The sequence below is a fragment of the Anas acuta genome, chromosome 2 (genome assembly GCF_963932015.1).
Source record: "Anas acuta chromosome 2, bAnaAcu1.1, whole genome shotgun sequence".
NCBI classification, from domain to species: domain Eukaryota; kingdom Metazoa; phylum Chordata; class Aves; order Anseriformes; family Anatidae; genus Anas; species Anas acuta.
This window is the reverse complement of record NC_088980.1, coordinates 136,616,379-136,634,729: the sequence shown is the minus strand read 5'-3', so window position 1 is coordinate 136,634,729 and position 18,351 is coordinate 136,616,379. Positions and strand designations below refer to the sequence as shown.

The 18,351-nt window shown below is 36.6% G+C and overlaps 1 protein-coding gene across 2 annotated transcripts in view; it reads right to left on the bottom strand.

Moving 5' to 3' along the window:
- Positions 1–5,169: 5,169 nt before the first annotated feature.
- Positions 5,170–18,351, bottom strand: part of SPAG1 (sperm associated antigen 1) — a 42,660-nt gene continuing 29,478 nt past the window's right edge. For both annotated transcript variants that reach the window (XM_068672359.1, XM_068672360.1), the window contains exons 14-19: positions 16,234–16,409; positions 13,158–13,299; positions 12,096–12,222; positions 8,801–8,965; positions 6,493–6,870; positions 5,170–6,371 (exon numbers count right to left, since the gene is read on the bottom strand). In XM_068672359.1, coding sequence (XP_068528460.1) covers positions 6,243–6,371; positions 6,493–6,870; positions 8,801–8,965; positions 12,096–12,222; positions 13,158–13,299; positions 16,234–16,409 — 1,117 coding nt within the window. In that variant the 3' untranslated portion in view covers positions 5,170–6,242. The remainder of the gene's footprint in view (positions 6,372–6,492; positions 6,871–8,800; positions 8,966–12,095; positions 12,223–13,157; positions 13,300–16,233; positions 16,410–18,351) is intronic.

Genomic DNA, 18,351 nt, shown 5'->3' with positions numbered 1-18,351 from the left:
AGTGTTCATTAGGTTTGTTTTCTCACCTGCACTTTGACAGGTTCAGGAAGTAATAAATAAATAAATAAAACTGATTGGGGTGCTGTGACGCATGGATCCCTAAGCCATGCGTAAGCTGTGTTGATAACAGACTGAATAAGGAGATAACTAGGCTGGGTCAACTCTAAATCATTAAAAAGCATCGAGTTTTTTATACTGTCTCCAATAGCGGATACTCCAGGAGAGAATAAAAAATGGGCTGAGTGAAACCTAGTGAGCCCTAGGATGGAAGCAAGGCATAAAGGCAGTTTTTGCCATGGCGTCAGGTGCTTTTTATGTGGAGGATAACGTTTTTTAGTGCTTTATTTTGGACTGATTTTTTTTTTCCCCTCAGTCTGAATGCTTTTAAAAATACGTGTATTTTAAAAATAAGGTGTTGAATTAGGTCCAGCATTAACCGAAGCGTTTGCTGTTAACCTGAGTCCTCGCTGGTGTCTCCAGCTCTGAAGATGTCTGCTCTGGCTTTGTCCAGTGTGTTTATGGACCGACACGAGCACATCAATTCACAGTAATGCAATCTAAAGCTCGCAGCAGGGAACTGGAGGATGTATTTTGTTCTGTGAACTTAAACCTAGCAATCTCTCAGTGCCTCTGTTGTGCTGTGCAGGAAATTGAAAACATGGCTCGCTCTTGTAAATAAGGTTTATCAAATGATAGCGTTGTTTTCAGTCACTCTGAAACCATCTTTGATAATTTATAGTCACATTAAAATGTAGTTAATAGAGATGAAGTATTTTTTTTAGCAGAACACAGTTGTGCAGACTCATCTTTTATTCAGAGGTAATATTTCATATGTGAAGCAATCCAAACAGCACTGTCTAATAAATTTAAATTTAATGCAGCATTGAATTGTTTGGAATCTATTAAAAAAAATAAAAGCTATATCAGTGTATTGATGGAAGTGCTGCAAGTGCATCGAGGAGAAGATGCCTCTCATTTATAGAGTTACTGAAATAGAAATTCACTTAAGCAACGGGTTTGTTCTTGCACTGAAATAAACTGCAGGAGAAGTCAATTCCCTTGAAATAGCCACCTGCTCTCCCAGTTTTTCAGTATTTTTCACTCAGAGGGTGGTGAGGCCCTGGCACAGGCTGCCCAGAGAAGCTGTGGATGCCCCATCCCTGGAGGTGCTCAAGGCCAGGCTGGATGGGGCTTTGGGCAACCTGGGCTGGTGGGAGGTGTCCCTGCCCATGGCAGGGGGCTGGGGGGCTGGGACTGGGTGGGCTTTGAGGTCCCTTCCAACCCAAACCCTTCTGACTCATGGTTCCTGGACAGTTTGGCTGATCTATGACAGATGATGAATCTCGCGGAAATTGTTTTTAACCTCTGCCATATCAGGGAGTACTCGAGATAGCGCAGCAATTTTAAGTAGCTAAGAACTGCTGTGTAAGCTTTCTGACCAGTCTGCAGATTTTTTAAATTTTTTTTTTTTTCTGGAGTAAAGCAGCTGGGCTTGTACATGGTTTCCTTTCATTGAATCAGTGTCACTAAATTGTGTGCGTGAAAGGACAAGCTTCTTTTTTTTAAAAACTGATTGGTAAACATTTTCGACTTTGACGTTATGTCTCTTCCTTCCCAGTAATTTCTCATTGTGCAAATCCAAAATCATTTTTAAATAGTTGCCTACTGAGTACTGCCATCGCTTCCATGGGTAATGATGCTTTATGAGGATAACCAAGGAGACGGTTGAAAAATTAAGCGGAGTTAATGAACTTAAAATTAAGTTCTGGATAAAAATTCTGTTGTTCTAGGTGTTTAGGGGATTGATTGATTTTTAGTTGCCTCAGTAGGAGAAAAGAAAACGTTACACATTATGAAATTGTCTACTTAAATGTACGCAATAATATTTAAGCCAAATCATATTGGGAAGGGGGAAAAAGGAGCAGAAAATAAGGAACACAGAAGAGGTGAAAATAAGGAACACTCCTGAGGAGGTGCTTGGAAAGCGTGCGCAGGCGTGCTCTGATAACAGCTTGGTAGTGTTTGGCACGGGCATCCTTGCCTCCATCGCTCTGGTCTCAAGAAATGAGAAGATGCCAAAGACAGGAGAGAGCTGGGAGGTGAACGTGCGCGGGGAGGGGGAGGAGAGCAGCTGCTCAGCTGGTTTTGTCCTTGTTTCCTTGCAGATGAGCAGCGATGGCACACCAATATTAAAGGCAGCAACGTTTTGTGATACCTCTGCCTTGGCTGGGAGCTGATTAAGTTGTAATTACAGCTTTCAAGTTGCCATTTTAAACGTTTCCAGAATGGCAGAGGTTCTTAGTGGAGCCAATGCTTCATGCACGTGATCTTCTGAGGCACAATGAGCTGGTGTTGCAGTGGGCACAAAAAGGTGCTGAGACGAGTCCTGACCAGGACACGTTAGTCCCTTTTTTTTTTTTTTTTTTAATGAGCTGGAGTTCAGCACACAGCCACATCCCTGCTTCAGGCTGTACAAAGGGTCCCCTGTGAAGAGAATGAGAGCAGGTGGCACCTGGCAACCCTGGGGCTGTGCTGCAGGAAGCCTCTGTGAGTTGCTGCTTTTAAGCCTCCTCATCATCGAATTCAGATGGCCTTAGTGCTAAAATGGCTTATTTAACCTGGCAATTGAGCTGCCAGACTTGATTAGATCAAAACAGAGGCACTCAAGGTGTCCTTGACTACTAGGAGCAGCAGTATAGCTGTATGTGAGACTTGAAAATTTTAGAGTCAAGACCCGAACTGCTGAGTTGTCAGGGATATCATAGTTTAAGAACTATCTATCTGTGTATATATTATATATATGTATATATATATAGTTTTTCCCGAGAAGGCAGAATTGATGTACATATTACGCATTTTTAATATGCACAATATTTAGACCACAGGGCTGCACTCAGGCCAGGAGGCAGCACCTCCCTGCCTCGTGTGGGTTTAACAGTCCCTTCTTTTTGGAGGCGGACAATTACAAAATCCATTCACATCAGCTCATTTTCAATCTGTTGGTTTTGTATTATTGTGCTTTCTTGCATCGAGCATTTTAAAGGGCACTGGTGTTTCCAAAACCCTGCACATCGCGTCCCATGCTGCTGCAGCACTCTGCTATTTTGGTTCCTCTGCGTTCTGTTGACTCAAGTCATAAATCCTGATTTACAAGTGGGGAAGGAGTTTTGTTCCTGCTGCTCAGAATATGTAGTTTGTGTATTTTAAGAACCAAGTCTAAATAGATCAGCTTGCACCCTTCAGCAAGGCCTGGCAGACACAAAGAGTAAGTAACCCCTTTCTTATGCTCATGGATTATGGGATTCCTGATTAGAGGAAAAAAAAAAACTTCCTACATCAGAGCAAGGAGTGTGGTTTGCCAGTATGAAGGAAGAACAAAAAAAGCATGGTGATGATGTCCTTGTAGTGAATCAGCTTTTTGGACAGAGAAGCAACCAAAACTGGGCTAACCTTAGAGCCTGCCTTAAACTGAAAAGGGAAATCAAAAACCCTTTGTTGCTGACTACCTAGTTAGTGCTGGGTTTAAGTTTTCTGCTGCGGCCTGTCCTGCCGCTGTCTATTGAACTAACGACCAGCTCGGTACTTTGGAGGATGGGAAGCTTCAGAGCAAGGTGCTGGTTATTCAGATCAGGATGTTTGTTATTTGATCTTTTACTGACCTACACAAAGCTCTGACTGCAGCTGGTGATGGCTCCCTCCTGCCAGCTGGGCAACGGGTTCACTTGCTGTGGTTCTTCATCTAACAATTCTTATCAAGAGGTAATTTTGGCTTTCAGTCAATTTTCAGTCAAAATTACATCTTAGAAGATAGCCAGAGCTCTTAGTACTTGGATCTTTGGTATTTTTTTCTGAAGACACAGGGAAAGATTTAATTTCATCAAAAGGTTTTGTGTTGTGGCTTCTGACATCACCTTTTACTCAACTACAGCTACTAAACAACTATTTTAAAATTAGCTGGATTTCATGTTCCTTTCAGTAAAATGACTTTTTTCTAATCCATGCATTACTAATATATCTCCTCAACTTAGCAGATCTTTACTATGTCCAAAACCAGTTTTCCTCAGATAACCACACTTCCCCCTTCCACCACTGAAGATGCTAGGGAAATAGGATTTTTAAATATCTTTTATCTTTTTGAACACCCGACTTCATATAATAGCGACCATTTGATGCTTCTCCTGTTCCAAGAAGATGGCTGAAGCACATTGCTTTGTTGGTTATACCCCACCTGGAATAGGGGTATAGTTTGTAGTACAGAGTTTGGGTTGGTCCTTTCCAACCCAAACCATTCTGTGGTTCTGAAATTGAACCATTCTGAATTCTGAAATAAAGTGTTGAAATACACCTTTTAAAAATCAGTAATTTTACTTATTTAATCTGTTTCTAGTGAGAAAAGTGTTCTATAAACACTGGAGAAAAACTTCAGCAGGATTTTATGAGAGAAAAATATGCTGACAGCCAAATAGGAACTACAAGGAACATACTGCATTGATCAACAAAATATTCTTAAAATGTGTAATTTACCACCACCCTCAGCTCTGTTCATTCAAAAGCTGCAAGCCCCAAAGCTGAATCACTTGAAACAAAGCTGCAGAAACAAAAAAGTTACTCATGGAAAAATGTGGATAATCTACGTAGTAAAGCTGTATTTCTGCTGCAGAAGGCAGTATTTTATTTTATTAAAGAATTATGTCTCCACGCCAATCCCTACAAACCTGATAATTTAAATTGTATTGCATTTCTACAAATGGAATGGAAACAAAATGCTCTCAGTCCCAAACCATGTCAGCAAGCTGCATACATACAAAGTTTTCTCAGACATACTGAACTACAGCAGGAGTGACTGAAATCATTATAATAGAAGTCAGTGAACACGAATATCTTTGCCACTACAGCTGAAGAAGAAACTGCCTGGTGCTTCCTTGAATAAGTACAATTGGTTATGCACAGATTAGATCACCTACAGAGAGCTCTCTTGGACACATGACAAGCTCACAAATAGAGGACATTTAAGGACAAGAAGCATCAGTTGTGCTGACAGTGTTTTAGGAATTAAAAGCCACATTCTTAGTATTCTACTTCAAGACAAAACTCATAAACCATGTCAGAATTACAAGTCTGAAGAGTGTAGAACTGGAAATGAAGAATCCATAACCTGAACTTTTCAAGAAAAAAAAAACTTTAATTAATATACACCTGAGATATATATTATTAGAACAACCCTAATGATACTGCTGCAGTGCTTGTGAGTTCAACAGATTTATATCTCATGTGCAAAGAAGGCATTGGAGTATTTGAAAAACTTTTAAGCTTAGTCTTGAAAAAAATGCAGCTTTGTCTAAATTATGCATAAAACATAAGTACTGCCTGAAATAAAACAAAAATCACATTGGTCCACAAAGCAGTTTTAGCTTTATGGATATGTCTGCAAACACAAATACACGGAGTTTTAAATCTGATTACATATCTCGGAGTTAAATATTTTTTAATGTTAAGTGCAGCCACTTGTTCTCTTTTTCACCACTATTACTCTAAAAGCTGTGCAAACCAGCAATCCTTCTACACACAGAGAAAATAAATAACTCTCTGTGCACTAAAAATTACTCGTTTGTTCGTCATTTAAAAAAAACATATCCATTCATTTAATAATTAACTATTTTGATTCAAAGTTTTCCATGACAAGCTAATGTATTATTCATTCACCTTTGCTGCTAAGCAGTACTGCACCAAAATATTTAAAACTGTTTTGTGTAGATCAGATGGTGAAGAAACAGATGGTCTGTAGTAGTTTATCTGAAAAACGTTTATACTTTTTGTAAACTCATTTTTAGCAAAGCTATTGCTAACTGACCCGTTTAACTTGAGGACACTTCTTTATCACAAGAACATACAACCCACAAAATGATGACTAAAAGTATATTATCTATTGTACCATCATGATATTTTACATTATATATAAATGTAAAATATATATTTTATCTAAGTTTAAATAAAATCAATATGCCAAACTTGAACTCTGTTACTGAACATAAAGACATGCATTAAACTGTAGAGATTAAAAATGTATACAACTACAAAAGAGCAGCAAGTTTTAAATACGCATGTACTATCAGAACAAAATAGAATCTAAACAGTCCACATAAAGACCCATTTCAACCTGTGCAAGACTGCAGTGTTTATACAGCTATTTCATAAACATCAACTATATCCATGCAACAAATAAATTTTAACTTAAGTTCTTCTTAAAGTTCGTAAACCTTTTTAAGGCTCTCAAGATCTTCTGAAGAGTATTGATTCTGGTTTTCTGCAAGCAAGTCAAACAGTTGCTGAACCTGTTCTTTTTCGTTTTTGCTAAGAAGGCACAGCACCACCTGAGAAAAGAGATTATTTTATAATTAGCACAAGCAGTGACTGTATTGTTTCCTACTGAAATATGAAAATTTCCTCTAAGTTTCTGTTCAACTTAAGTACTCATTCAACCTAGGTTCTTACCTTAAATCTCTCTGCTTTGCTCAAGTAGAAAAGATGCTGATATACAAGACCGGGATCTTTTCCAAGTACATAATGTTCCAATGACTGGATAAAAATCAAAAAGGTCTCTACTTCAAGTTTGTTACTTAACAGCACTGGTAATTTTTTGGGATCAGTAACTGTTAGAAGATCTGCACAAGCAACTTTATCCTTATTGGCATTCACTACATTTATAACCTTACTGAAGTCGTAAGCATTAGATGGTTCGGAAATTGTCAGTTTTTCAGAAGTCTTCAACAGCGTGCTCTTTTGAACCTCTTCTTTAGAAGTATCATCATCAGTCACAACATCTTCTGATGCAGCAAACTGCCTCTCCTCCTGTTCATCAGATTCGGTCACCTTCACAGAAGAAATAGCATCAACTCATTGATTTCATAAGCTGCATGCACATATTCAATAGTAATGTCACTTCATTATAGTTAACATTTTACTTTTCGTAAAAGAAAGGCTCCTGTTTTTCTCTATATCCTACTTCCCCCCTCCCAGAATGGTACCTTTCTAATTTATCTTTACAGGCTTCTAGTCAAAAGTGTGTATTTTACATTTCCTTTCACTGCAGAAAGACACCTGAGGCACCGCAGGAGATAACTAAGGAGGACTGTATGCATGTATTAAACGTGAAGTTGCAGAACACAGACAGAACTGAAGTTTAGCCCCCAGACAGCAGTGTTTCATTTTACTGCCGTGACTTCAGAATAGTACAGGCACACGGCAGCGGCATCAGGCTGCTGTTCTGAGTTGTTGTGGAAGCAGAAAGCTCATCATGGTGTAACTGCATGAATATCCACTTAATGTCTTCAGAGCTTGCAGCCTGTACTGAATTTCATGAAGCGGTTGCAAGGAAATTTGCCTTGGGATCAACTACATTTGCTAAAATCCATTTAAAACCATCAGGAGTCATGGAATTAGTACAAACTGACCCAAAACAAATCATTGCAGGGGATCTCTCCAGCTAATGCCAAGGTTTTCCAGAAGTCTGAAGATATTGCCTCGTACAGTATCAGTGCTGTGCTGAGAGCCTGCTTAGTCATTTCCACAGAGCACTGCACTGGGCTTATAGAGCTTTTGCTCTGTTCGTCAGTAAATCATTAGTATCCACAGAGGTATCTGTCTTATATACAATTATAGCTTGATTAAAGTGCAATAATGATAATAAATCAATTTCTAATTAAATTTCCCTCAGTTATCTTTGCAGTCTGTTTTCACGGAATCCCCATGTATTACAGTAGGTAAGACAGGGAACACTCTCTAAGGGGACAGCTATAATTATGATAGCAAACATAAATGCTTCCTGCCCCACCCCTGGAAAAATTACCGCTGCCAGTAATGCAGTTAGCTGGTCTCTGAACAATGCCTTCACTTCCCAGACCTCCTCTGAACACTCTCCAAGTCCCTTTGTTTGTCACAACTCACAGCTTAACTAACACTATTCCCAGCTTACACCAGTTATGCGAAAATCCCATGAATTTGTGACAATGTGAAGTGAGTGTATCAATAAAACAAGTTGTTTCCATATTAAAATTTCTGTTACAACACCATTGTGAAATTACACATTCAAATTACGGTCTCAGTTTCATGCTGTGTAGAGTACATCTTGCATCTTTTAAACAGAAAAGGGAAAAGAAAAACATTCTTAAAGGACTAGCAAAGGAACAATCCAAAACCATCAGATGACTGAGAAAATCCCTTCATCACCTAATCCAACACACAACTCCGCAAAGCTAATGTTTTGATCCTGGATGTAACATTACATCATGCATTTATTTTGTAAGATTGCACAGATGTTTCACCCATACCATTGTTCTTTAAGGCAGGATTTTATTCTTTGGACCAGTAATTATACTACTAAGGCGAGAACAGCCAGAACGCCTGCTCACAATGAACCTTTGCCAGAAGTTTCCTGAGTAGCACAGACTTTAGAAGAAAAACTGCTATTTGTCAGCCGCATTCTGTAAAATAGGTATTCCAAAGTAAGCAGTTTTTGTTTACAAGGAGCATATGCTCAAGCTTAATGCCATCTAAATGTACTTTTTTTCATTTCTGCTGTGGTTATGAGTGTACCTCAAAGCATGCCAAGCTTTACTAAAGAACACAGTGGATGCCAAACATCTTATGTAAGAATCTTTCAATATGTCCTTAAAATAACATTAAAAGTACAACCCCACCCTCAAAAAGGGTATAGCTAAGGACTACAAAACAAAATCTTTAACAGTATTTTTTCAAATGTGTGGCTTCTGTACTGCTTGCTTTTAAAAATGGAGAGATGTACCTCTTGTACGCTTATTTTCTTCCTTTGCTTTTGTAGGCTGCCAGTTACAGTGCTGCTGCCAAGGTGAAGCAGTTGGGTTACCTGCTCTAGTTCATTTTTTGCTTCAAGCACATTTGGATCTATTAGAAGGACTTTGTTGAGATCGTCAACACTGGCTTGGTAGTTCTGTAAGTAAAAGGGAAAATATTTTTTTCCAGAAACACACCATTAGTAATATAAATTAAAATTACCATATTGTTCTTTCCAATTAAGAGAAATAGAAGTGCTAGAGTCTTGACATTAAGTAGACAAAAATAACCTAAATGCAGTGTAATTACATTAAAGAAGAAAAAAGTGAAACCACAGATGAACTTGAGTATTTTGTGATGAAAGACTTCCTTATTAAGTATGTACTATGAAATAATTCATGCTCTGAAAACCATTTCCTTTTATCAGTGAATGGCTTATTGAAGACTTTTGCTTTTAAGCATAATTGCTTAAAGCTGGAACACCTCCTCAAGATTAATATAATGCTAGACAATCAACAGTTCGCATACGTGCTTTGACAATAAGAGAGAGTCACTTAAGTTAAAAATGTGCCTAATCTTCCTGGGCATTGCTTCAATAGATAATCTCTTACAGGTTGACATGGGAGATTTCTGGTTAAACTTGAGAAGACTGAGATTACATTATGAGTTCTGGGATACCCAAGAGAAGGACAAATAAAGAGACAGAATGACATCAGCAAATAATTCCTCAAGGATCAGTCTTGTGATTTATTTACTATTTTCACTTCAAATTTGGGCATTAAATATTATCAATTTTTATATTAAACTTTCTGGATAGATGAGGGTAATAGCAGCATCAGTTCTGAGGAAGGCTGAAACACCACATGAAAAAAATAAAGATACCTTGAGGACTGGAGTATCAAAAATAAGGACATGAAACATGCAGAAACACAATTGCTTCAAGTGAGGGACCCACTATTTCTTCTGTTCCCGAGCAGTATCACGAAGTTTTATAAGTCATTCATGTTACTACTAAAAAAAAGTCCTCTGATGTATCAGTTGAGGTATTTCCTCAGCATCTTAACTGTAATTGAAGCACCAGTCTACAAGACACTCATTCTCTTTTCTATCCAGAATATTCTGTTTAATACCAATTAATTGTATTCAAGGTGCAGAGACATTGCAGTAAGGCTGTAAATGAACCGAAGCTCGCTGTACTCTGAACGAAGAGTTAAGAAAGCCATAATTATTCAGTCTCTGCAAATGGAAGCATGAAGGAGACAGACTGCTTGCATCAAAAAAAAAAGCTACTGTTTAAGATAAACCATTTGAACTACAGATGTGAAGATTCACAACTACAGAGAACTGAGGTTCCAGAACAAGAGTCAGAAATTAACCAGTCCTCCTGGGTTTCAAACTGCAGCCTGCCAGATTTTGTGACAAACTCTTTTGATATGGTTGTACCAAAAGCAAGAGAATTGGCTATCAGCTGTAGGAGGTGCAGGCCAGTCCCACGTCCCATGTTATATGCCTAATTTACCAGATAAGCATGATTTCCATTCTGATCTTCCTTTACATCTCAGTAAATCTATAAAAATAATTTACTACATTAAATTCCACTGCAGCTTTTTGCCAAATAAATGCCCAGATATTTATAAACAAATAACACTTTCCAGCTTAGTTACATCTTTGCCAAAACAGACATTTCTAGTTAGTAATATCTTTTGTTACACAGTCATCTGTCAACCCCAGATCACTTTTGTTGCTTCCTCTGGCATTACCACTCACTCACATCCCTAGAACTTGAAGTAATTAAGGCACTAAATCCAACCAAAATGTGTTTTTTCTTTTTTTGAGGGGGTCATTCTACAAAAAAAATGCTAAACTGTTTTTCCAATTCTTGACATTCTTCACTCATGTGTAGTTATTTTTTTTGACCAGTAGATTCACTATTTGTCTGCTTCTATTTGTACTATTTATTTATTTTTGTTATTAACTCCAACAACATACAGTTACAGATGATTAAACAGCTACAAAAAATGATTTTACACAAAATGAAGACACTTTCACCTTCTCTGAAAATTAATCAAAGGAAACCTTAAAGATTTTGTAGCTACTGAAAGGGAGGAACACATTTATCATCAAAATGTTCTCATGGTTACTAAGACCTACATTTGGAGTTGTAACACAAAATGTGAATAGTCAGGTATGCTGATAAGCACAAACTGTTCTCAAGTGATTTGTAGGCTGAGTGACAATGATTTTTTGTTAAGGCATCAAACATAAGGGAGCTCTGATCTAAGTATTCGTTTGAAGAACGCTGTTAGAACTTGGTGGATATTTGGAGTGATCACCTCCAATTACAGAAAACACTGGAGAAAGCAGTTAAGATCTTTGTTTAAAGACACTTATAACATTTAATACAAAATAGATAATGAAAGCTGACATCGTGAGACAACAACAATGAGAAGCTGATTGTTCAATACGAGAGTTGACAGGTAGAGTAAGGATTGCTATGAAGGAATTATGAAGTACAGAAAGCAGTTAACTCACCCAGTGAAGAAGGGGGAACCAACAGTGATGGACAAAACGACGGTTCAAGTGATGTAACATGACATTTGCAGTCACACTCGGGATGGATACGAGCAACATAAGATTGTGTTTTATCAAGGTCAGATAAAATGATACTCAAGAAACTGTGATAAGACAGGGACGGCACAGACAACTTCAACATGAAGATGGAAAATAAAAGGTTCAGTCCCCATACTGCCCACAGAGTGAGAAAGGAACTCACGGACAAAGGTTTGTAATGTGTTTAGAGGAGGAAGAGGGAAGAGAATAAAGATGATTAAAGGCCTGGTGCAACATTGACAAGCAGTTATATATGAGCAGATGCCAAAAGACAGCTTGAGATTTTAGTTTGGACAGACGAAGACAGACTTGAAAAGAATCTGTGTGTCGTTAGCAAAGATATAGTGAACACCCTGACAGAAAAAAAACCACCGTGACACCTAGAAGTATATTAGAACATTAGAACAGAGTTGAAACTTGCTTAGCTAATCTCCAGTCAAAGCTTATTTGTTCCAATATTCTTGTCTTTTCTCAAGTTACTGAAGTCAACATGAAGATTTTTATTTTCCAAACATATGTATATTTTATGTATGCCTAATGCTTTACAAAGTAATAAATCATCAGCACTGCATATGTTGCTTGTGTTCAGTCATTGACTTTAACTACCTGATTGCCTTTGAAGAGGATAAGCAAGTTTAGAAGTGCTTAAGAATACCTGTCATGTTCTTTTTCCTCACCTGTAATCCTTTGTACGCTAGTGCTCTTCTATAAAAAGCTTTAATATTAGAATCTTCTATTTGAAGAACATGATCACAATCTTGCTTAGCCTCTTCATATTTATACAGTTTCAAGTAACAGAGAGCTCTAACACAGAAAAACAGAATACACTGCAATATAAGTAAATTCTAGTGTACTGTAGTGCCAACAGTATCTGACTCATAATGTTAATTAAAATATTTCACACAATCTTAATATCTTTTTCTTTTTTCTTTTCTTTTTTTTTTTTTTTAAGACTACATCAAAACCACTAAGTGTTAATGACATCACTTGATGGATTTAGAGAAAGCCAATTCCTGTAATAAAAAGTCAAAATTTATGTATGAATAATGCTTGAAGTTTAGCAGGTACATACACGTTTTAAAAGCAGAGTCTATCTTAGGTTAATATGATAGTACAGTAATGGATACAGTATGGATCCTATGCAGCCATTCTGGGTAAAAAAAGTGCTCCAGATTAAATAACCACTACTACCTTCTGTTCCTAGTTATTACTTGGAAGTCTCCTACTCAAGTATTGGCCTAATCAAATCCTTCTTAGTTCGTGGAAGCCGACAGGATTATAGTATAAAGAATTATGTTGCAGAATTAGGTCAATTTTTAAAATAATGCTGCTGTGTGACCAGGTTCCTACTTTTACTTTCACACTATGTCCATTCTCTGAACTATTATTCTTCATGGTTGAGATACTACTACTGCACATTAGTTTTTAATTAAGATCATACCAGCATTCTCAAAAACAATCTGCATACGCTATGTTAATTATAGCTTCTACTGTAGCTTATTTTACATATACCTTAAAATCTTTATATAAATATCAGTGACGTTAATACTTGCTCCCCTTGGAAAGCAATGCTGTTTAACCAAAAATCATTCTTTTTCTTAGAAACACTCATCAAGCAGAAAAAAACAAACAAGCTTTCTTTACAATAGCTATTGAAGTGATGAGAAATCTCTATCTGCAGTAAGAAAATGTAGTGTATTGTTATCCCACAAAGGGGGCATTAAATTTTAAATCTTTACCTGTTAGTGTAGATTGTACATTCTTTGTCATTTAACTTCACACATTCGCTATATTTCTTTACAGCTTCTTCGTATTTACCGTTCATTACAAATTCATTCCCTTCTTTTTTTAATGTCTTGAACTCTTCCTCTGCTTTCTCACCTATGTTACAAAAGGATCACAGTGTTACCTAAGAAGGTCAGTTCATTAAAGGTAACTGAGCAGTCTACCCAGACTAAGAATAAATGCCTGGCATCTGGAGGATCTTTACCAGTCTGCACATTACAATTTGTGTTCCTGATCTCCCTGCTGCTCTAAGAAAGGCATGAACTAACATACACACATTTGGCACGACATATACCTTCCAATGCACCAGGTTAACTATTTTGCTGAAAATCATGTGAATGCAAATGGGCGGCTCTACACCTTTACCTCTTCCTGTCAACCTGTTCTGTGTGGTACAGAGGGATTATGCATCTCCACTGATATACTAACTTTATTTACAGTGGTGGAGATTTGATAAGCAGGATTAAAGGCCTTCTAGATCTTCACCATCATACCAAAACCATAATTTCACCTAGTATTCTTTCTACGAGCAAGTTATCCATCATAATTTTTATGTTAAACTGACAATGACAAATCACATCAGTTGGGGTTAGTGATACATCAGTAACAGTCTGTTAATGATTTCTATAAAAAAGATGCTTTCAGAGTAACCTGAAAACACACACATACACACACACACACACATATATATAAATAAATAAAATGTTGTGTTGCTCTTCAATAAATTTATTTCCTTCTAAACTCCACATCCTTTGTTACATGTGCTTCTAGGTTAGTCTGCATTTTTTCATTATGTTTGTAGTGGAAAACCAATCCTGACAGCAGTTTTATGTCTAAGTGTGAACAAACATAGTTCCAAGTAAATAATATTTGAAAAATCTATTTTCTGTACCTTGCTAAAAGAAAATGAGCCCCCTGTCAAGCTTCAGGTTTTAAACACTACATATAAAGAAGACCATTTTAACCAATAATTAAGCTTAGTGAGCTCTTTAAAAAAAAAAAATAATATGGCAGTCTCCTATGCCAGAAAACTACATGCGGACTTGGGGAAAACCATAAACGACAATTTGAAAGCAAAGAAGATTTAAGCAGGAAATATAACTAAATTATAGCTCAAGTTATTAGGACACAAAAAAAAAAACAACACACAATCATTGCAAAAAAAATGTCAGCCACGCATAATGTTTAAATAATTACTGAATGTTATTGCTGGCACGCTTCCAGTGCCAGCTATTACTGGGAGGTCTCACTGATTTAATACAAGTCCTAGAAGGCAACCACGATCTTTGAGTCAGCCTTCAGTAAAGAAAACTGTTACACAGCTTCCATTTGGTATTTCTAAAAACAAAACCTAAATAAAGACCACTATTTGAAATAAATTGATACAAGTTTTTTGTATCAAAATCCTGCTGACCACACTCCCCGGAGACAGTGATAGCTGAATTTGTTACGCAAGGTTATATAGATGTAAATTTAATCCTTACTAGTTAAACGGTTTAGATTAAATAGGTTGGTTATACAATGAAATAAATAAAAAAAAAACATCAAATTGCAACCCTTAATAACAGGGAAAGTCTGGAGTACAATCAGTACAACAAAAACAATTTTCAACCTAACAATTTATGTTTAATAGCAACCCGTTTGTGCAAAACATCAGTTTTCTGCTGTACTTCAAAAATAAATGCTAAATCTAATTATTTTCCAATCCTAAAGAGTGATAAATCAGTAATGATAAGCACTGACAACAACTGTAATGAAAATACTTAAGTCACTGAAAATTTTAAAAAGTAACATTGTTATGTATTTAATTGAACTTAAATTATACATTGATATTCTTCACATTCCTTAAGGGAAAAAACAGCTTTCTGTAGTAAGTTTTCTGTTTACCATACTTCAATTTGCACTGTTATATAGATTGCACATACACAATGCTATTCTAAGTTTCTATAACAACGCTTTATTCTTGAGAAAAATGTCCAATTCTCAAAAACGCATGCATTTGTAAGTTGTTCGTTGTTCTACATCAGGTATAAATAAATTTAAAGATGATCTTTCAGACAGTGTTGAAGTCTTTAAACTTGTAGGGCCCAAGAATGCAAAATATTTGTGGACACATGCGATTTCAATAATGGATTACGAACAGACAACCACATGCTACGTACTTGGCCAACAGTGCAGCTATGCATTGCAGGCTCCCCTCTCTTAATCAAGGGGAGATTATCTTCAGTGCTACTTTTCTTTATATTGAAATAAACTTAAAAGGGAAACAATGAACAGTCAAGTAAAAATCAAAAATGATACAGCTAAAGACTTCGCAAGAAGAATCTTTAACATAACAAAACAGAATCAGAAGGGTTCCTTCGTTTGAATTACTGGAGTAGAAAAAAATAGAAACTCAAAAAAAAGTGTAAAAATCAGGAGGAACAAAGTCTCCTTAAGGAATAAAGCACTTGGTGCATATGTGTAAAAAGTCTTAAACTAATGGTTTTGAAAGGCGACTACTGAATTACCACTGTCAAAGTTGAAATCTGTACTACAAAACATCAGAAGTGTTATTCTGTAGCCTGTTCAATCTACCTGAAGAGTTGAATTATACTTTCATGAACAATTAAACGATGGCTACAGATTATGCAGTGGATTATGTTACTGAGGATGGCTTTCTGGTATTGGTCTGGGGTTGTTTGTTTGTTTTGGAGGGGTGAGCAGGGGGTGGAACTATGTTATAACTGTAGCATGAGGTCAGGGAAACCATTATCATTTGTGATAGGACTCAACACACTGCTAGTGAGCATTTCTGCTATATTTTATATAGCTTTAGAAATTACTTGCTACAAACTAAATCATCTGGACTAAAAAAATTATCATCACTGTGGTTCCTTAAAGCATATTAACCCTAATCATACAAAAGACCATCATCTTATCTGATAAATATTTTCTAAAGATGTTCCTTTGACATTATTAAATTGTATTCAATTTTTCAATTAAAATTATTTTCTTATATGTACATATACTTGCATTAGCTATACGTACGATTCATCTGCAACTGTTCTTCTCTGTTGGTATCTGTAGTACTGCTTGGCTTAACCTCTGAAGTAAAACATCCTCCATCCCACCTGTGTAGATGAGCAGCGACAGGGACAACTGGAATTGGTGGCAGTTTCTCCCTCCAACTAGAGCCATCCTGGTCAATTAAAGTCTTTGTTATTCTGAAAAAGAAAACTCCTCTCAGCATGACTTTTCATAAATTTAATGCTTTAATAAACTACAGCCAGATTAAACAATGCGATGTTCCAATTTTCCCCCAAACAACTGAACAGTTATCCTCAAGTCTAATGAAAAAAATGTCACAGCAGTCAACTCCATTGAATTAATTTATTTGATTCAGACTTTTTTCCACAGAAAATTACAATACTTATGCTAGTATGTAGGAGACAAGAAACTGACATAAACCAGATCTATAAATACTTAAGCAAATGTCTTATTTTGCAACTAAGCTCTAGCTGCTGCCTGAAACATGCAATAAGGAAATAGGGGAAGACATTTCTTTTGCTTAGTTTTCTTAGGTGTTCAATGTTGTTATTTGAAGCATAACAAAAATACAATGCACTCAGATATACAAGCGGTACCTAAATTTGCCAGTGTCAAGAAAAACCTCTTACACAACAACTACCTCTTACATAACAATTTTGTAGATAACCAGAGTAGGTCATAAAGTATATATTAAATTGCATTTTATACAACAATCAGAAATTTTTCAAATGATCATTCTTCATCCCCATTTTAAAATGCAAAGAAAAATATATTTGATCTTTTCAATCTTTCTTTAACCAATACATTTATTTCCACATGTGAGAGGTTGAATTCAAAATGCACTTAGGTGGGAGTTTCCCTTTGCTGGGATATGTTTTGGAGCAAGACCTATATAGACATGAGTAAAGCAATATAAGTCTTAATATTTCTGTTAAAATTTTTGCAGTGTTTTAAAAGACAATCAAGAAACCACAAGTTAATCTATGATGAGAATAATGATGATACAAGTCTTCTGATATCAACATCCTCGTAAGGGGGTGTCGAGAGGCAGGAGACCTTTTCTCCATTAACACCAGTGACAGGACCCGCGGGAACGGGGTTAAGCTGAGGCAGGGGAAATTTAGGCTTGACATCAGGAGGGGGTTCTTCACAGAGAGGGTGGTTGCACACTGGAACAGGCTCCCCAGGGAAGTGGTCACTGCACCGAGCCTGTCTGAATTTAAGAAGAGATTGGACTGTGCACTTAGTCACATGGTCTGAACTTTTGGGTAGACCTGTGCGGTGTCAAGAGTTGGACTTGATGATCCTTAAGGGTCCCTTCCGACTCAGGATATTCTATGATTCTATGATAACCTTAGACTTATCACCAGTTGAACTTAAGAGCTAACAATAGGCTTTAACAAAGAAAAATCTTCAGTTCAGTTGTAAAGCAAGTCACATTGATATTAGGGAAGTCAATAAGCTGAAATTTGCATAATAGGTGTGTTTCCGTTTAACACAAGTTTGAAAACATACTACATGAATACTCTTCCAAAAAAAATAATTGTACCCTTGAATGTGACATGAATGAGATAAAAGGAGTATTAATAACACAGATAAAGTTTTCTTCCTTGATTTTGTTCTCTTTAAGTATTTGAATAATGGCTAAAAAATAATAATAATAAAAGTTCCTTAGTGTAAGATTATGGCAATAGAGTCAAAGCAATTGGGACTAAATTCATTTCCAATTTGGGTCTGAGAGAAGAACCAATACAAGGAGCAGCATCTGTTCTAATATTACTTCAGACTCGTGAAATGGTTCAAGTTGGCAGGGAACTCTGGAGGTCATATGGTCCAACCCCCTGCTCAAGCAGAGACAACTAGAACAGGCTGCCCAGAACCATGTCCAAGTGGACATTTATTCTAAAATAGAAATTACCAACGCATTTCAGTGATGTAGATTAAAAACACTGTTTGTGGAGCAAGATAACATGCAATTTTATGTATCACATAAAACATACCATTTTGAATTGAAAGTAAGTTCTTCATATGCAGAATATCACATCTTGTAGTATTATATACCTGTTTCACCTCTTTTTAAGAGAACAAGACTATTTTTCTATGTATTAGCTGCACATG